The sequence below is a fragment of the Aedes aegypti genome, chromosome 3, assembly GCF_002204515.2.
Source record: "Aedes aegypti strain LVP_AGWG chromosome 3, AaegL5.0 Primary Assembly, whole genome shotgun sequence".
NCBI lineage: Eukaryota > Metazoa > Arthropoda > Insecta > Diptera > Culicidae > Aedes > Aedes aegypti.
This window is the reverse complement of record NC_035109.1, coordinates 107,439,913-107,454,178: the sequence shown is the minus strand read 5'-3', so window position 1 is coordinate 107,454,178 and position 14,266 is coordinate 107,439,913. Positions and strand designations below refer to the sequence as shown.

General features: G+C 38.5%; 1 protein-coding gene across 1 annotated transcript; it reads left to right on the top strand.

Moving 5' to 3' along the window:
- Nucleotides 1-12,398: 12,398 nt before the first annotated feature.
- LOC5570149 (alpha-tocopherol transfer protein) lies at nucleotides 12,399-13,875 on the top strand. The gene is made up of 3 exons (XM_001658901.2): nucleotides 12,399-13,134; nucleotides 13,201-13,656; nucleotides 13,718-13,875. The coding sequence occupies exons 1-3, from the start codon at nucleotides 12,720-12,722 to the stop codon at nucleotides 13,759-13,761; spliced, it is 915 nt and encodes a 304-aa protein (XP_001658951.2). The 5' UTR covers nucleotides 12,399-12,719; the 3' UTR covers nucleotides 13,762-13,875.
- Nucleotides 13,876-14,266: the final 391 nt, after the last annotated feature.

Below are 14,266 nucleotides of genomic sequence, written 5' to 3'. Positions count from 1 at the left end.
CTCCTGTCCAGCACACCTCCTGCAGCGCTACGATGTCGAAACAGCGGGTCTTCAGTACATCGGAGAGTATGCGAGTACTACCAATGAAGTTGAGAGATTTGCAGTTCCACGTACCGAGTTTCCAATCGCTAGTCCATTTTCGTCGCTGTGGTCTTTGCCGATTGTTCCGGTCCGTTTTCTCTCGTTGACGTTCCTGTGCTGATGTGTTTTTACGGTTGGCTTGCAGGGCCTGACACCAACCCCCTAGATTTCCGGAGGACCATTCCCCCTAAATGTTCGGAGGGCCATAGTGCGCAGTTTAGCTTAGAGTCCTTCTCTGGCACTCGGACGATGATCAGCCGCCCCTGACATGGGAAACAGACGCTGTTGTGAGCCGCTCCTAACGTGGAGTACAGACGCTCCAGGTTTGCAAAGCAAACCCCCCCTTCCCTGTCAGCATACGACCAAAGTTCCCACCGGGGGTTGGTTACCCGATCTTCCCCAAGGTTACTCGTACCCCGGCCAGTACCACGAGGAGGTAGGGATAGGAGTTGCTGGGCAAGAGGCTAAGGACCGCACAAAGGGGTCTATTTTATTCCTGCAGGTACACGAGGTACCAATGGTACGCCATGCCCAGCCATTTACCGCGCCAAATGCTTTCAAATATCCCCTCTTGAATTCCTTCAGGAATTACACTCGGAATTCCTCAGAGTATTGATTCAAGAATACTGTCAATGTATTTTTTGGAACTAATTAAAGATTTTTTTAAAGAATTATTTCAAATTTTATTTTCAAGATAAATCTTTAGACACAATTTTTTTCCTGAGAAACTTCTCCGGAGATTATTAATAAAACTTATATAAGAATTTTACCACAAGTCATTCAGAATATCCCAGATATCTCTGAGTAAAAGTTTTTCATGGTATACCGTCTAGAATTCTTTTGTAGTTAACACTATAAGAATCTAACAATTTCTTTCAGATCACCAAAATTTCTACAGAGATCCATATAGAATTTCTCCACGTATTTCTACAGAAACTTATACAAGAAAGACACATTTGCTTTTCTTGGAATCCCTGTAAATATATTGTGTAAGAATTCCTCCAGAATTTCATGTAAAGAATAACTTCGAATACTTCGAAAATTCTTTTAGAAATAGGTATTTAAAATATTTTTTTTTGGGAATTCATCCAACAATTTCTGAAGATTTTTGTCTAATCTTTCTAATATGCAAAAACTTGTGGAATCTAAGAAGCAATATGCTGATAAATTTCCTTTGAATTATGCCGATGATTTTTTATTCCGATTGCATCTTTAGAAAAAATCCTGTTTAAATATAAGCACGAGTTCTGAGAAAAATCACTAGATTTTTACTGGTATATTCATAGAAATAGTTCCATAAAAAATCAACGCAATACGTTTTTGATGAAGTTCCTGTATCAAATCAAATTATATCACTTGGAAGTACTTCTGGTTAATTTCTTGAATTATTTTCCAAAGCAACACTTGGAAGTTTCCAATTTTTTTTTATTTCTTTATTAGTATTATTTCAAACATTACATTCATTTCTTATATCTAGGTGTTCTGTGTTATTAGACAACACTATCATCCTAATTTGGTAAAACAAATTTAAGATTTTATTAACATTTTGTTAACAACATATTACATTTCATTTGCCGTAGCAGTTCAGATTTTTTACAGGTGACTTGATTTCACCTGCTTATAAGAGAAAAAAAAACGCTTAGAAAAAAAAACGCTTGGAAGTTTCCGAATTATTTGTAACAAGTTTCAGGGAACTTTTGAGAAGCCCTCAAGCGTCAAATTGCAAAACTCAAATTGCTTGGAGAAATTTCAGCAGGAATCCCAGTAGGATATTTTTACAGTAGGACAAAAGTTAAACTTTTGTAAGAATCTCCTAATGAGGAGTTGTGATGTATAAAAGTGTCCATTTTCAGTATGATATTATAGCATCAAACCTTATTATTTGACGTAAGCAAGCATTTGTAAGATCATGATTTAGGCCTAAAATGTTGATATGTAGAATTTACAACTAATACGAATTATGTTTGATTGGGACCGAGATATCCAGATCAGGCTGTACAATGTAGGTCTGGAGAACAATCCAGCAATGTACGTACAACTCTCTTATGGGAATGGGTGGTAAAATGCAAACCTTGCTAATAACAGAGGAAAAACAATCTCAAGTGATGTTTCATCATTCACGGACATTTTAGATCAAAATCAATAATCTTCAATAACTGCTACCTAGGCGTGCCCTCTCGCGCCCGGCTTTACCAACTAGCATGTACCTTGTCTTGGACGCATTCACCACCAGTCCAACTTTTGCTGCTTCGTGTTTCAGGCGGGTGTACAGGTCTGCCACCGTTTCAAATGTTCAGCCGACAATGTCTGTATCATCCGCGAAGCAAACAAATTTATTGGCTCTCTTAAAAATCCTACCCCGGCTCTCCACATAACACCTTCTAGCGCGATATTGAACAACAGGAACGAAAGTCCATCACCATGTCGTAGTCCCGGCGGGATTCAAACGAACTGGAATGTTTGCCTGAACTCTTTACACCATTCTGCACACGTTGCATCATTGCTCTTATCAGTCTCGTGAGCTTCCCGGGAAAGTTGTTCTCGTCCATGATTTTCCATAGCTCTACGCGGTCGATGCTATCGTATGCCGCCTTGAAATCGATGAAAAAGTGATACGTTGGGACCTGGTATCCACGACATTTCTTGAGGATTTTCCGTACAGTAAAAATCTGGTCCGTTGTCGACCGGCCTTCAACGAAGCCGGTTTGATAACTTCCCACGAACTCGTTTACTACAGGTGACAGACGACGGAAGATGATCTGGGATAATACTTAGTAGGCCGCATTTAGAATGGTAATCGCTCGAAAGTTCTCACAATCTAACTTGTCGTCTTTCTTGTAGATGGGACATATTCCCCCTTCCTTCCACTCCTCTGGTAGCTGTTCTGTTTCCTAGATTGTGCCTATCATATGGGCCTCTTCGGGTCTATCCTAGTGAGCTTCGATCTTACCAGCAGCTCTATTGTTCTTGAGCTGGTGAATGGCATCCTTAACCTCCCTCAAAGTGGGGCTGGTTTGTTACTATCGTTCGGTTGTGCTCTCAGCGCCATTCAGGTGTTCGTCGAAGTGCTGCTTCCACCTTTCAATCACCTCACACTCGTCCGTCAAAATGCTTCCATCCTTATCCCTGCACATCTCGACTCGCTGCTCGAAGAATTTGCATGTTTCTCGAGATCGGTACAGCTGTTCCATCTCCTCGCACTCCGCCTCCTCCAGGCGGCGAATTTTCTCCCGGAAGAGGCGGGTCTGCTGTTGCCGTTTCCGTCTACAGCGTTCCACGTTCTGCCGGGTCCATGACCGTCCACGCTGCATTCTTCTCCTCTCGAATCTGCCTACATTCCAAATCGAACCAATCGTTTCGTCGACTCCGTCCCAGGTACCCGACGTTGTTCTCAGCTGCATTGTTGATAGCTGCTTTCACTATTCTCCAGCTGTCCTCAAGAGGGGCTTCATCACCCTCTTTCGGTAATGCAGCCACGAGGCGCTGCGTGTATGCAGTTGCGACATCCGGTAGCTTAAGCCACTCTATGTCATACGGGGTGGCCGGGGTGTATCCATATCGTTCCTATCTGTTTGAATGTCGCGAATGGTTCGTTGCGTTGGTACGGAATCCGGGCGGACCTTCTTGGCGAAATCAAAGTTCTACCTAGGAGAGCTTTCTCGATCCTCATCAAGGCAGCATCCACAAATTACGTAACGCTCTAGGGGAAGGGGGAGTAGGCTGTAGCGTTACGGCTCATACAATAATTTTGAATTTTTCATACAAGAAGCGTTACGGAGGGGGAAGGGAGATGGTCAAAAATTTCCAATTTTAGCGTTACGTAATAAATGGACGCTGCCTAACCATTGAAGCGTTTCACATTCTTTTCCTGACGGTCCAAAGTGTTCTCATCGACGTTTCCTGTGATAATCTGTTAACAAAATTAACCCAATATTCACTTTTTTCGCTTTTACAAGAGTCTTAAATTTGCGCTCGAGGTCGGTATATCGCTCGAAATTTTCTCGTAAGCCGCACTTCCGATGTTCTTTGAACGCGGCAAATTTTCAAGCATAAGCATAAGCATAGATGACCGCACAATTCGTAGTTGCTACTCCGTGATTGACCAGAACGATCGAAGTTGCACAGAGATTTAATGAATGGGGCTTGGGATTAGCTCACCATTCTTCAATGTGCACAAATCGAGAGCTCAAAATCTAAAAGTCAATAACGGCGCCGGCTACGTCCTTACGGTTATCGGGGAAGGAAAGGAATGTTAGTTCGACAACCGTTGCTACTAGAGACCGAGATCTTCTCTGCATCTCTACAGTTGTCATGGAAAGGATATTGGGGTAGTGGGATAAGGTATAGATCTGGGAGTCACCAATGTTTGGTGATGCGATCCATGATATAATCATGCCTAACCGGATTCGCAATATTATTCGATAATCGCTATGTCTGAACCAGACACCTGCAAGCTTCTTAAAATAGTCTAAACAGCTATTTTATTGGCTTTTTTAGAAACCAGACAATAACTCTTAAAATATCACCAATAACTCTTCGAATATCTTCGTAGTTTTTTCAAGGGACACTGCTATGGATATCTTTAGAAAATCTCATTAAAAACCTGCTGATTGATTTGAAAAGATTTTTTCAATGGTTTGTGTGAAATTAGAAAATACTTTCAAATTTTCTCAATCCCGTGAATAGTTCGCCAAGGAACTCCCCAGAAACTTTTCGAGGATCTCACCAAGAAAATGGCGAAATGGCCAGGATTTTTTTACGTATATCGCTAGGAAAGATGTTATTTTTTTCTTGTTGGTACTGAAAGTTAGGCTTGTAACCTCATAATGGACAGAATTAAATGAAAATTATTGTATCACTAATTGTAACCTCACAATTCGTGAACTTTCATTTCGTCCAAGAAAATTGAAAATCGGTCAAGCGGTTCAAAAGTTATGATTTTTATTTTAAATAAAAAAATTGCAAATTCGCGATTTTTCTGGTCACCCTATTTCGGAAACTTTTGCCCCACACTTGATTTGAACTTATGCCACACCGCACAGTGGTCCAGGAATCAGTTTTACGCGGAAAGATGCATTTTGAGCTTTAGATTGAAACATTAGAAAAAAACGGTCTTCTACAAAGTTGTTTGTATTAGTTGAGCCTTTTGTTTGGTTTTGTTGAAAATTAGGGTGGACCACATTTTCATAGAAATTGTGTAACTAACTTTCTTATTTGTAGAAATTATACTATACATGCTTCAGCAAAGTTGTAGACCATTCAATTTCAAGCAACTTTGCCAAAAAAAAGTTTTTTTATATCTCTTAAATTGACCGATTTAGAGCTATTTTCCTACGGTGACATAGGGTGGTCCGAACAAAATTGGTTTTCTGGCTCTAGAGTTTTCAATTCAAATTTCTCATCAAAGTAGTCACTTTGAAACACAAAAAGTTACAAAAATAACACATCTGTAATATTTTTATATAATTTACAATTTTTTTTTGTCTTTTAAATGCCTTCAAAAGATATTTTTTATGTTTGCCCCAATCAGAAATATTTACAATCGAAGTAGGCATGTTTTTGAGAGAAAAACAATAATAACTCCCAAACGGAAAGAGATAGCGAGTTTCTTCACTCACCAAACTACGCATTTTTCAAAGCTCTAAAAGTGTTTCATAGACTACTTTGATGAGAAATTTGAATTGAAAACTCTAGAGCCACCCTATGTCACCGTAGTAAAATAGCTCTAAATCGGTCAATTTAAGAGATATAAAAAAACTTTTTTTGGCAAAGTTGCTTGAAATTGAATGATCTACAACTTTGCTGAAGCATGTATAGTATAATTTCTACAAATAAGAAAGTTAGTTACACAATTTCTATGAAAATGTGGTCCACCCTAATTTTCAACAAAACCAAACAAAAGGCTCAACTAATACAAACAACTTTGTAGAAGACCGTTTTTTTCTAATGTTTCATTCTAAAGCTCAAAATGCATCTTTCCGCGTAAAACTGATTCCTGGACCATAGTGCACCGGTGGGGCAAAAGTTTGTTTAAGGCAATAAATTTTGAAACTGTTATTATTTCAAATAGGAAAATATTTCGACATAAGTTTGTTCAGCAAGGGACATGCCAAGTTACCTTTATTTTTTAGCAATGACAATAATTTTAATTTTCGTAAATCATTAAGATCTGATATTCAACATTATAAATGAAGTGTTTTGCACCGTTTAAAATATACCGGATGTGGCCATTCGGACGTTATGCGCGGAAGAACCAGCTGTAGATTTGTTGGCCACTTTATCATAGGTTTAAGGCGTCCCGGGACCCGAAAATGATCATTTGTAGGATTAATCAAATGCCAAACTCATAGTTATTCAATTCAATCGTTTCTCAAAAGGTTTACACTGATGTAATTTTCTTAAAATTCCGTCATGTAGTGGCCACATCATACCCGATTCTGGAAATTATCTGTGACTTGAAATTTGCCTACCATTAAGGGCACAAACACACAGCACGGAATAACTCTGGCCGCAAGAATATTTCCACGTTCTTCTGTCCACTTCCAGAAACTAGATATGTGTGCCAGTATACTGACAAAAAATCATTTGAATCCATTAAGAATTCGCTGAGTGGTGAGGGTTTTACAATTTTTGTTTTCACTCAGGCCTATACGGGTTAAGAATGAAAATAACTGTTTGAACTGTTCTTCATAAATATTTTCAAAAAATAACACGGACGCCGTCTTCAGCCATTGAGCTGCACAGACCATTTACGAAACACTAGACAACGGACAAGCATGATCCAATGGTATACTTTCTGAACCAAAAGTTTCAATAGATGAATCAGGAATCAAACCCACACTATGTGACACGATGCGCTTAACCCTTTCTTTCCAATGGTAGCTCCAGAACTCCATTGGTTTTCTACGAACTTGAGACAAACCGAATCAGATGAATACCATGCAGTAATTATTAGAATATGATTCCATAATCAATCGATCAATGCAAGAGTCAAATAACAGTTGCAATATTAAAACAAAATAAACTATTGAAAACAATAAAATGTTTATTTAAAAAAAAAATGTTTTTTACGGCATTGTTTGTTCAAGCACTTTATATGGAAACGCTTTTTTTTTCGTTAAGAAATTGTCTATTTAAGTCGTAAAAAAGAAAGGCTTAAGGTGAAGATGAATCGAAGACAAAATTCAAATTTTCAAGAGCACGGATCTGGAGAACTAAACACCCGTTTAAGCTGAAATTCTAATCGATTGGTCACCACCAGCTAGTGACCAATCGATTAAGTTTTCAGCTTAACCGGATGTTTGGTTCTCCAGATTCGTACTCTTGAAAGTTTGAGGAATGGCTTCGATTCATCTTCACCTTAAACGCCTGACGACACTAATCGCACGGTCACGAAGCCTACAATGTAGTGAAAAAGACCTTTTTGCAGATCGTAATGTGAAAGTCCATTTTTCACGGTGGTAGGTCATTTGGCATAAAGCCGTTTGGCATAAAGTCGTTTGATATAATGAACATTTGGCATAATGGTCGTTTGGCATAATGGTCGTTTGGCCGTTTGGCATAATAGTCGTTTGGCATAATGAGTCAAACCAAAAAAAAAAATTTCTTCAGATGACATTTGTTTTATCTTTTCTTTTGAATCTTGCTGATTACATCAGACTTGTTTTGGAAACTATTGATTCAAAATGACATTTTATTCAACAATTATATGTTATTGAATAAGCTAAAGCATATAAGCAAGGTTGCCAATAGTATTTTATTGTTTATCCAGATTATATTATTCTTTCTTTTGAGCTTTGCTATTGGAATAATTTTTGGGACTGGAGATTCTGATATATTTAGCACAAATTTACCCTTCTTTCAAACATTCTGTGTTGTTTTTTTTTTTCTAAATATGATGTAACCATAATTATAGATATAAGAACTGTTGATTTGAAATTTAAATAAATTTCACCTTCTTTTATACATAGGCTTTTCATTGGAGCTATATTTGTTTGATATATTTTTATTTCTAACTGGCATAAGGGTGGAAATCGATAACATTGATCTGATCAAGTTATCAGCGGGAGGAAAAATCGATTACTGCAGTTACTTCGATGGGTTGTGCTAGTTTTCCCCAAATGTCGTTACCCCGAACGCCAGTTCCTCGAATGCCAGTTTTTCGAATATCCCGTTCCCCTGAAAACTTTTTGGTACCCATAACTGTCGTAACTTTATACATTTCAGGGTGGTAAACTAACTGGCCATCTAATATGCACCCTTCTTTATTTAATTGGCGGTTCTATCGAATTTTACCATCCTCAGCAGTTTTGCCAACATAATTATAGCCGAGAATGGCAGAACACCTCCTTCTTTTGATTGCTTGTCGCTCTTTGTGGTTCACTATACAGCCACTGAACTAAACTGCACCACTTTTCAGGGAAATGGAATGGCACTTTTCGGGGAAATGGCATCATGGGAACTGGAATTTGGGGATCCGACATTCGGAGAAACGACATTCGGGGAAAAGTAGCCCAATCAGTTCGATGATTCTGAACACAATTTTTGCTGTCTTTTCGTTTTATTACGCCGCAATAATTTTTGGCGTCTAATCTTCTATAGGTTTAATCATAAATTTTGCCTTCTTTTGAAAATAGGCTGTTCCTTATATTTATACTGTTTAAAATTTTATTATTTAGTGAAGCTACATGTTAACCATTTTTATATTTTGCTGTTTTGTCAATTCTTGCAAGACGTGCTGTTATAATAATAATAACTTTAGAACCTGCCAATATTCAACATATTTTTTTATTAATCTCCTTTCGAGATATGCTGGAACAAATTTATTTCTATCACAAATTTTCCCTTATTTTGATAAAACACCGTATTTTTCTATATACACTTCCTGAATTAAAATTTCTATTGAATCGTTCAAATTTTTTGCCACAAATATTTTATTTTTTAAATGTGTTGTTTATTCAAATATGCTGAGAGAAGTTTTTTTGCGTTAGAGCCTTAAACATTTTAAACGAAAAATAATCTGCTCTCATATAAAGGCTATTTTTGCATTATGCTGCATTTATAGATCTTTGGATTAGAGCTTTTAATATTTTGCAAATAAATTTTCCCTTCTTTTATCAAGTAATTTTTACCAAGTGTTACGTTCAAACTGGTACAGAGCTTGATCTGCAGCGAAATATTCCATGTGCTTTCCCTTTATTAATAGGTAACTGTGAACTTTCTTTGTCAATTTACTACTGGAGCGTATTGCTGGGTAGAGCTTCGTGAAGCCCAAGCAGGTCAATTCGGTTTTGCGTCGTCCGATAGATTTTGCTCACGGTTTCGCGCGTGTTTTCGTCACCGGAGTTTTTTTTACGCGTATCGTTATTTTATACAATCCGATGACTCTGGAGGGATCGGTTTTGCTTTTTACTGGCTATTGAGCAAAAATATTACTGCACAATCGACAAGCATTTCGCGAAATACTATTTATACTATAAATAAACTATTGTTTTCTCTTTTGTTTTCCGGCATTCAAAACATTAAATTGAAAACACTTAAACAACAAATGTTATAGGCTCGGTGGTGTTGAACTCGGTAAAAGCTTATTCATAAACGATATTCATTCTAAGTCAATCATTATGCCAAACGAACATTATGCCAAATGACCATTATGCCAAACGGCCATTATGCAAACGACCATTATACCAAACGACTTTATGCCAAACGGCTTTATGCCAAACGACCTTATGCCAAACGACTTTATGCCAAACGGGGTACAATCATTTTTCACTACTTGGTAAAAAAATAAACTGAATTTTTATTTCCCTTAAACTTTAACAACTGTTATATGTCTTATTGGCAACACAAATTCTCACTGAATTATAAGCAAAGTTATAACATAATCCTGGGCGGTCACTTAGCCCAATTTTCAGAACAATTTAAGGTTAATTCTGAGCAGAAATATTAGGAACATTCCTAACTAAATTTTGAGCAGGATTCTTACAAAATGCATGACATGAATGTTACAAAAACATTGGACAGGATTCTTACAAATTCTAAGGCAGTATTCTCAACAATGAATCTAGACCATGATTCTCACGAAATAATGAACAGGGCATTCACATAATCCTAGGAGGGATTCTAGAATGATTCTTAGCAAGATTCTTATAGAACCATGGACAGCAATTTCACAAATTCCTTGGCAGGATTAAAAAAAATCGTTCTCGAGATTTTGACATAATTTTTTGCACAGACTTTACAAAATCCTGCGCACGATTTAATCCTAGGTAAGATACTTGCGAATTCTTGGACAGCATTCTTACAAAATCCAGTATATGTTTTTTTTAGAATCCTGAACAATTTGTTAAAACAAGCTTTTTATTGACTGACTTTTGGTCAATTTTATGAATATGAATTTGTTTGTGGACAACAACAAGATTTGGCCCGTCACCAAATACAGTTGATGAGATTTGGCCAGCGGTTCAAATAGGTTGGACAGGCTTGCATAGAAGTCACCAGCTATTACTACTGGCTGACGAAAAGCTTCAGATATCATCCTAACGATCATATGGGAAAAATCTTCAATCGACCACCTTGGGCTGAAATAGAACACGCCGTTAATTTTTGTAATGGCAAAACCGTCATTTGAGATACTTACTTCTTGTATTAGGTACCGTCCTGTCGTCCCAATAGTTAGTTTAATCACACGCTTTACTGCCCATACTTGCACAACAGCCCCATTTATATAGGAAATCCCACAGAATGTGGGAGTGTTATGCGAATATGAGCAGTTTAATTCTGCTTTCCGTTCTTTTAAAAATCACGAAAGAAAAGCGCAATACCTAGAAAAATTTACAAAGAATTTCTGGAGGATTTTTTTAATCGATTGAAAAATACATATTTGGATGAATGGTTGCAAAAGCCTAGCGTTTCCTAGAAGAATTGATGAAGGAATTCTTATAACAGAAATCCCTCACAACATAAATTTCATGAAGATATGCCTGGAATAATTCATGAAGGAATCCTTGGAAGAATTCCTGGAACAATCCATAAATAATCAGACTTGAGAAAGCCGACATGATATTATGTCAAAATCACCATTTGTCGTTCACTTTAAAAATTATTCGTCTGCAAAATTTTCATTTATTCAAATATTTAAGCACAATTTTTCTACTCTCAAGACACACGCTTTCCAAAACATCATATTCCCTTGTCCACTACTGTACGTAAGAGTGTGAAGAACATCGTGACAATCATATTAATGATTCGAGTGCCACCCCACCGCAATCAAAACCGTCCACCGACCAGTAGTGCAATGTTGAGCAGGTGAAAAGAGGAGAGAGAGTCGCCACGAAAATAAGAGTTCGTTGAGATCCAACTCACAACACAACATTAGAAACCACGCCGTAGTCAAAATATGGACAACGCGTGCCTTCTTTTTTTCTGTGCTGCGGCGTTGTAGGGGCGCCTGGGGTAATATGCACTGCTGGGGCAAATCGCACTTTGTTAATTTCTCTGAAATAAACGAGTTTTGAGAGAAAAACACGATGCGGATTGATAAAACTTTGCAAATAATAGACACCCTGAGAATTTGATACATTTTTAAAAACTTTACAGGGAGATAGAACATTAAATTTAAAAAGCACGATTCTGATGTAACTTTCCCGATCATTTCACTTGTTGTTTTGCAAGCGACGAATTGAGAATTTTTACAACCATAACCATAAAACAGATGATTGGAGACTGGGTAAGTTGTTGATGGCATGATTTGGTGAAATAACATAACGATTTTTATTTTCCATAACATTTTCTGTTAAGCGATCGGTTGAGGCAATATGCACTCCATTAATCGGGGCAGAACGATCCATTCCAAAATAAACTACAATCATAGAAGTTAGGTCATTTGAAGTCTCTACTAACGTATTTATGCACAATTGTACCATCTCGTAAACGAAAATCATCCAAAATACGTGTTTTTACGATAAATAAAATTACGTTTGAAACACGAAGGTGCATCTTGCCTCATTGTTGTGGTGCATCATGCCCCTTTGTTTAGGTGCGTCTTGCCTCAATGTTGTGGTGCGTTCTGCCCCAAAAAGCGGTGCATCATGCCCCGCATCAATCTTAATTCACGCAAAAGTAGTGTTTAAAAAAAGTTAAATTTTCCAACAATCTAATGTGATTATGATGAAAATTCGCTCAACACCATGTAGAGTGAACCCAAATCAACTAGATTCGTGTAATAAAACACTACATACATGTTGTTTAGTGTTCATTTCGGCACATTTTCCTTAAGTGGTGCATATTACCCCAGTAACCCCTAGTGGCAGCAAGAGCAACCTTCATCAGCCAGGTAGAGCTGCAGCAGCTCCATCACGCGTGGTGACCTACTAGCCAGTTATTTTTTTTTACGTTTCGTTTGTTTCGTTTTGGTTTGCTGTAAAGTACACGCCGCTCAGTCTGTTGCGAATCTTCCTGGTACCGAGAGCTGGCTCAGTGTTCAGTCTCTGAAGCACCGTTTTGATCTTAAGGTTGTGAAAAATTTGATTAAATGCAGGATTAAAAAATAGTGTGCATTTAGAGACTTTAGTTTATATTATCAATTTGATTGTAAGTGCCGGTAAAAATCACCCTTTGAACTTCAACAATCAGACAGAATGACGGTCAAGTTCAATGAGAAAAATCATCCCTACGTGGACCTGGGAGATGGTCTCACGATATGCTTGAATAGAGCTGCTTACTTCGACGATGTAGAGCTACGAGAGAATGCAGAGTTATCGGAGGAGACGGCGAGGGCCTTGGTCGAATTTCGTCGGCTTACGGAGGCCAACCGGAACTTGAATGTCGCGGTTGATCAGAACAACTGGGCCGTGATGCTGTACCTGCGATGTTACAACAATGATGTGAAAAGGTCGTTCGCCTTGATGGATTACGGTTACCGGTTGCTGCATAGGATAACGGACTATACCATACCCTTCGCCCAGGTCAAACACGTCTTCGAGGAAGGTCTCATACGATATCTGCCGAATTGCGATGAAGATGGAGCAGTCGTGTTCATCGTGGAAATGAGTCGTAAGTAATCAAGGCCGCCATGAGTCGTTCTTAGATGATCCAATATATTCGTCAAATTCTTTACAGGTCGATGGAATCCATCAAAGATATCCTTACAGGAGTTTATCGCAGCTATTCGTGTCGGTGGTCTGGCTCTGATGCTCAACCCGGATGCCCAACGCAACGGTTGCAAAGTTTTATTCGACGTGGACGGCCTATCGATGAGCCACGTTTCGCACTTTACGCCTCGAAGCTCCAACTTCCTGTTCGATTTGATCGAGAAGTGCACCCCAATTGTGACCAAGGGCATGCACACCGTCAACAACGGTATGATGTACAATGTGCTGTTCGCGATACTGAAGCCATTCATGAGCAAAGAACTGCGCTCGAAGACTTATATGCACGGTAAAAACTGGAGCTCCCTGGCAAAGCACATCAGTCCGAAGTGCCTACCGCCGCAGTATGGCGGAACGATGGAACTGCCTGATAGTTACCGGCCTGCACTGGCGAAGCTACTTCAACATTATGAGGGCTATTTCAAAGGTGAGATTAATTGTTAAAGTTCGAGTTTAATGAATTAAATGTGTTTCGACATTTTTTTCAGAATACAATTCATATGGATACACAGGGCACCCGGATGGCAAATAATCCGTTACGAGATGCTTGAGAGTTATCAATTCAGTACCTAAATGTATTAGAGCATTTTATGTTACAACTTCATCCATAAATTAGTTCAAAAATCGAATAAAACTAATTTTGAACAAAGAAAAACCTTGTCGTGTGCATTTGGTGGTTCGGTTTGATCGAACATCAGCCAAATGGATACTCTCAATGACCGGTGTCATTCATCTAAGTTTGCAGATCGGAAAACAATCATCACAAACATCACACTCGAGTAGGTAAGTGACAAAAAAAAAACAACAACGACGTAAAACCATAATTGAACACAACTGCAATCGATGCAATATGCATTATGCACACTTCAAAGTGAAGTGCAAGGCCCTGTAGGCCACGAACACGAACGAGCCCTCTGGCACCTCTCACATCACGGGGTGATCGTGGAGACAGATTGCAGTGAGAAGAAGCCCTTGTGTTGAAAGTATGCATCGACCTTGCCGGCTGCAATAAAGGGACAGTCATCAACATGGTATCG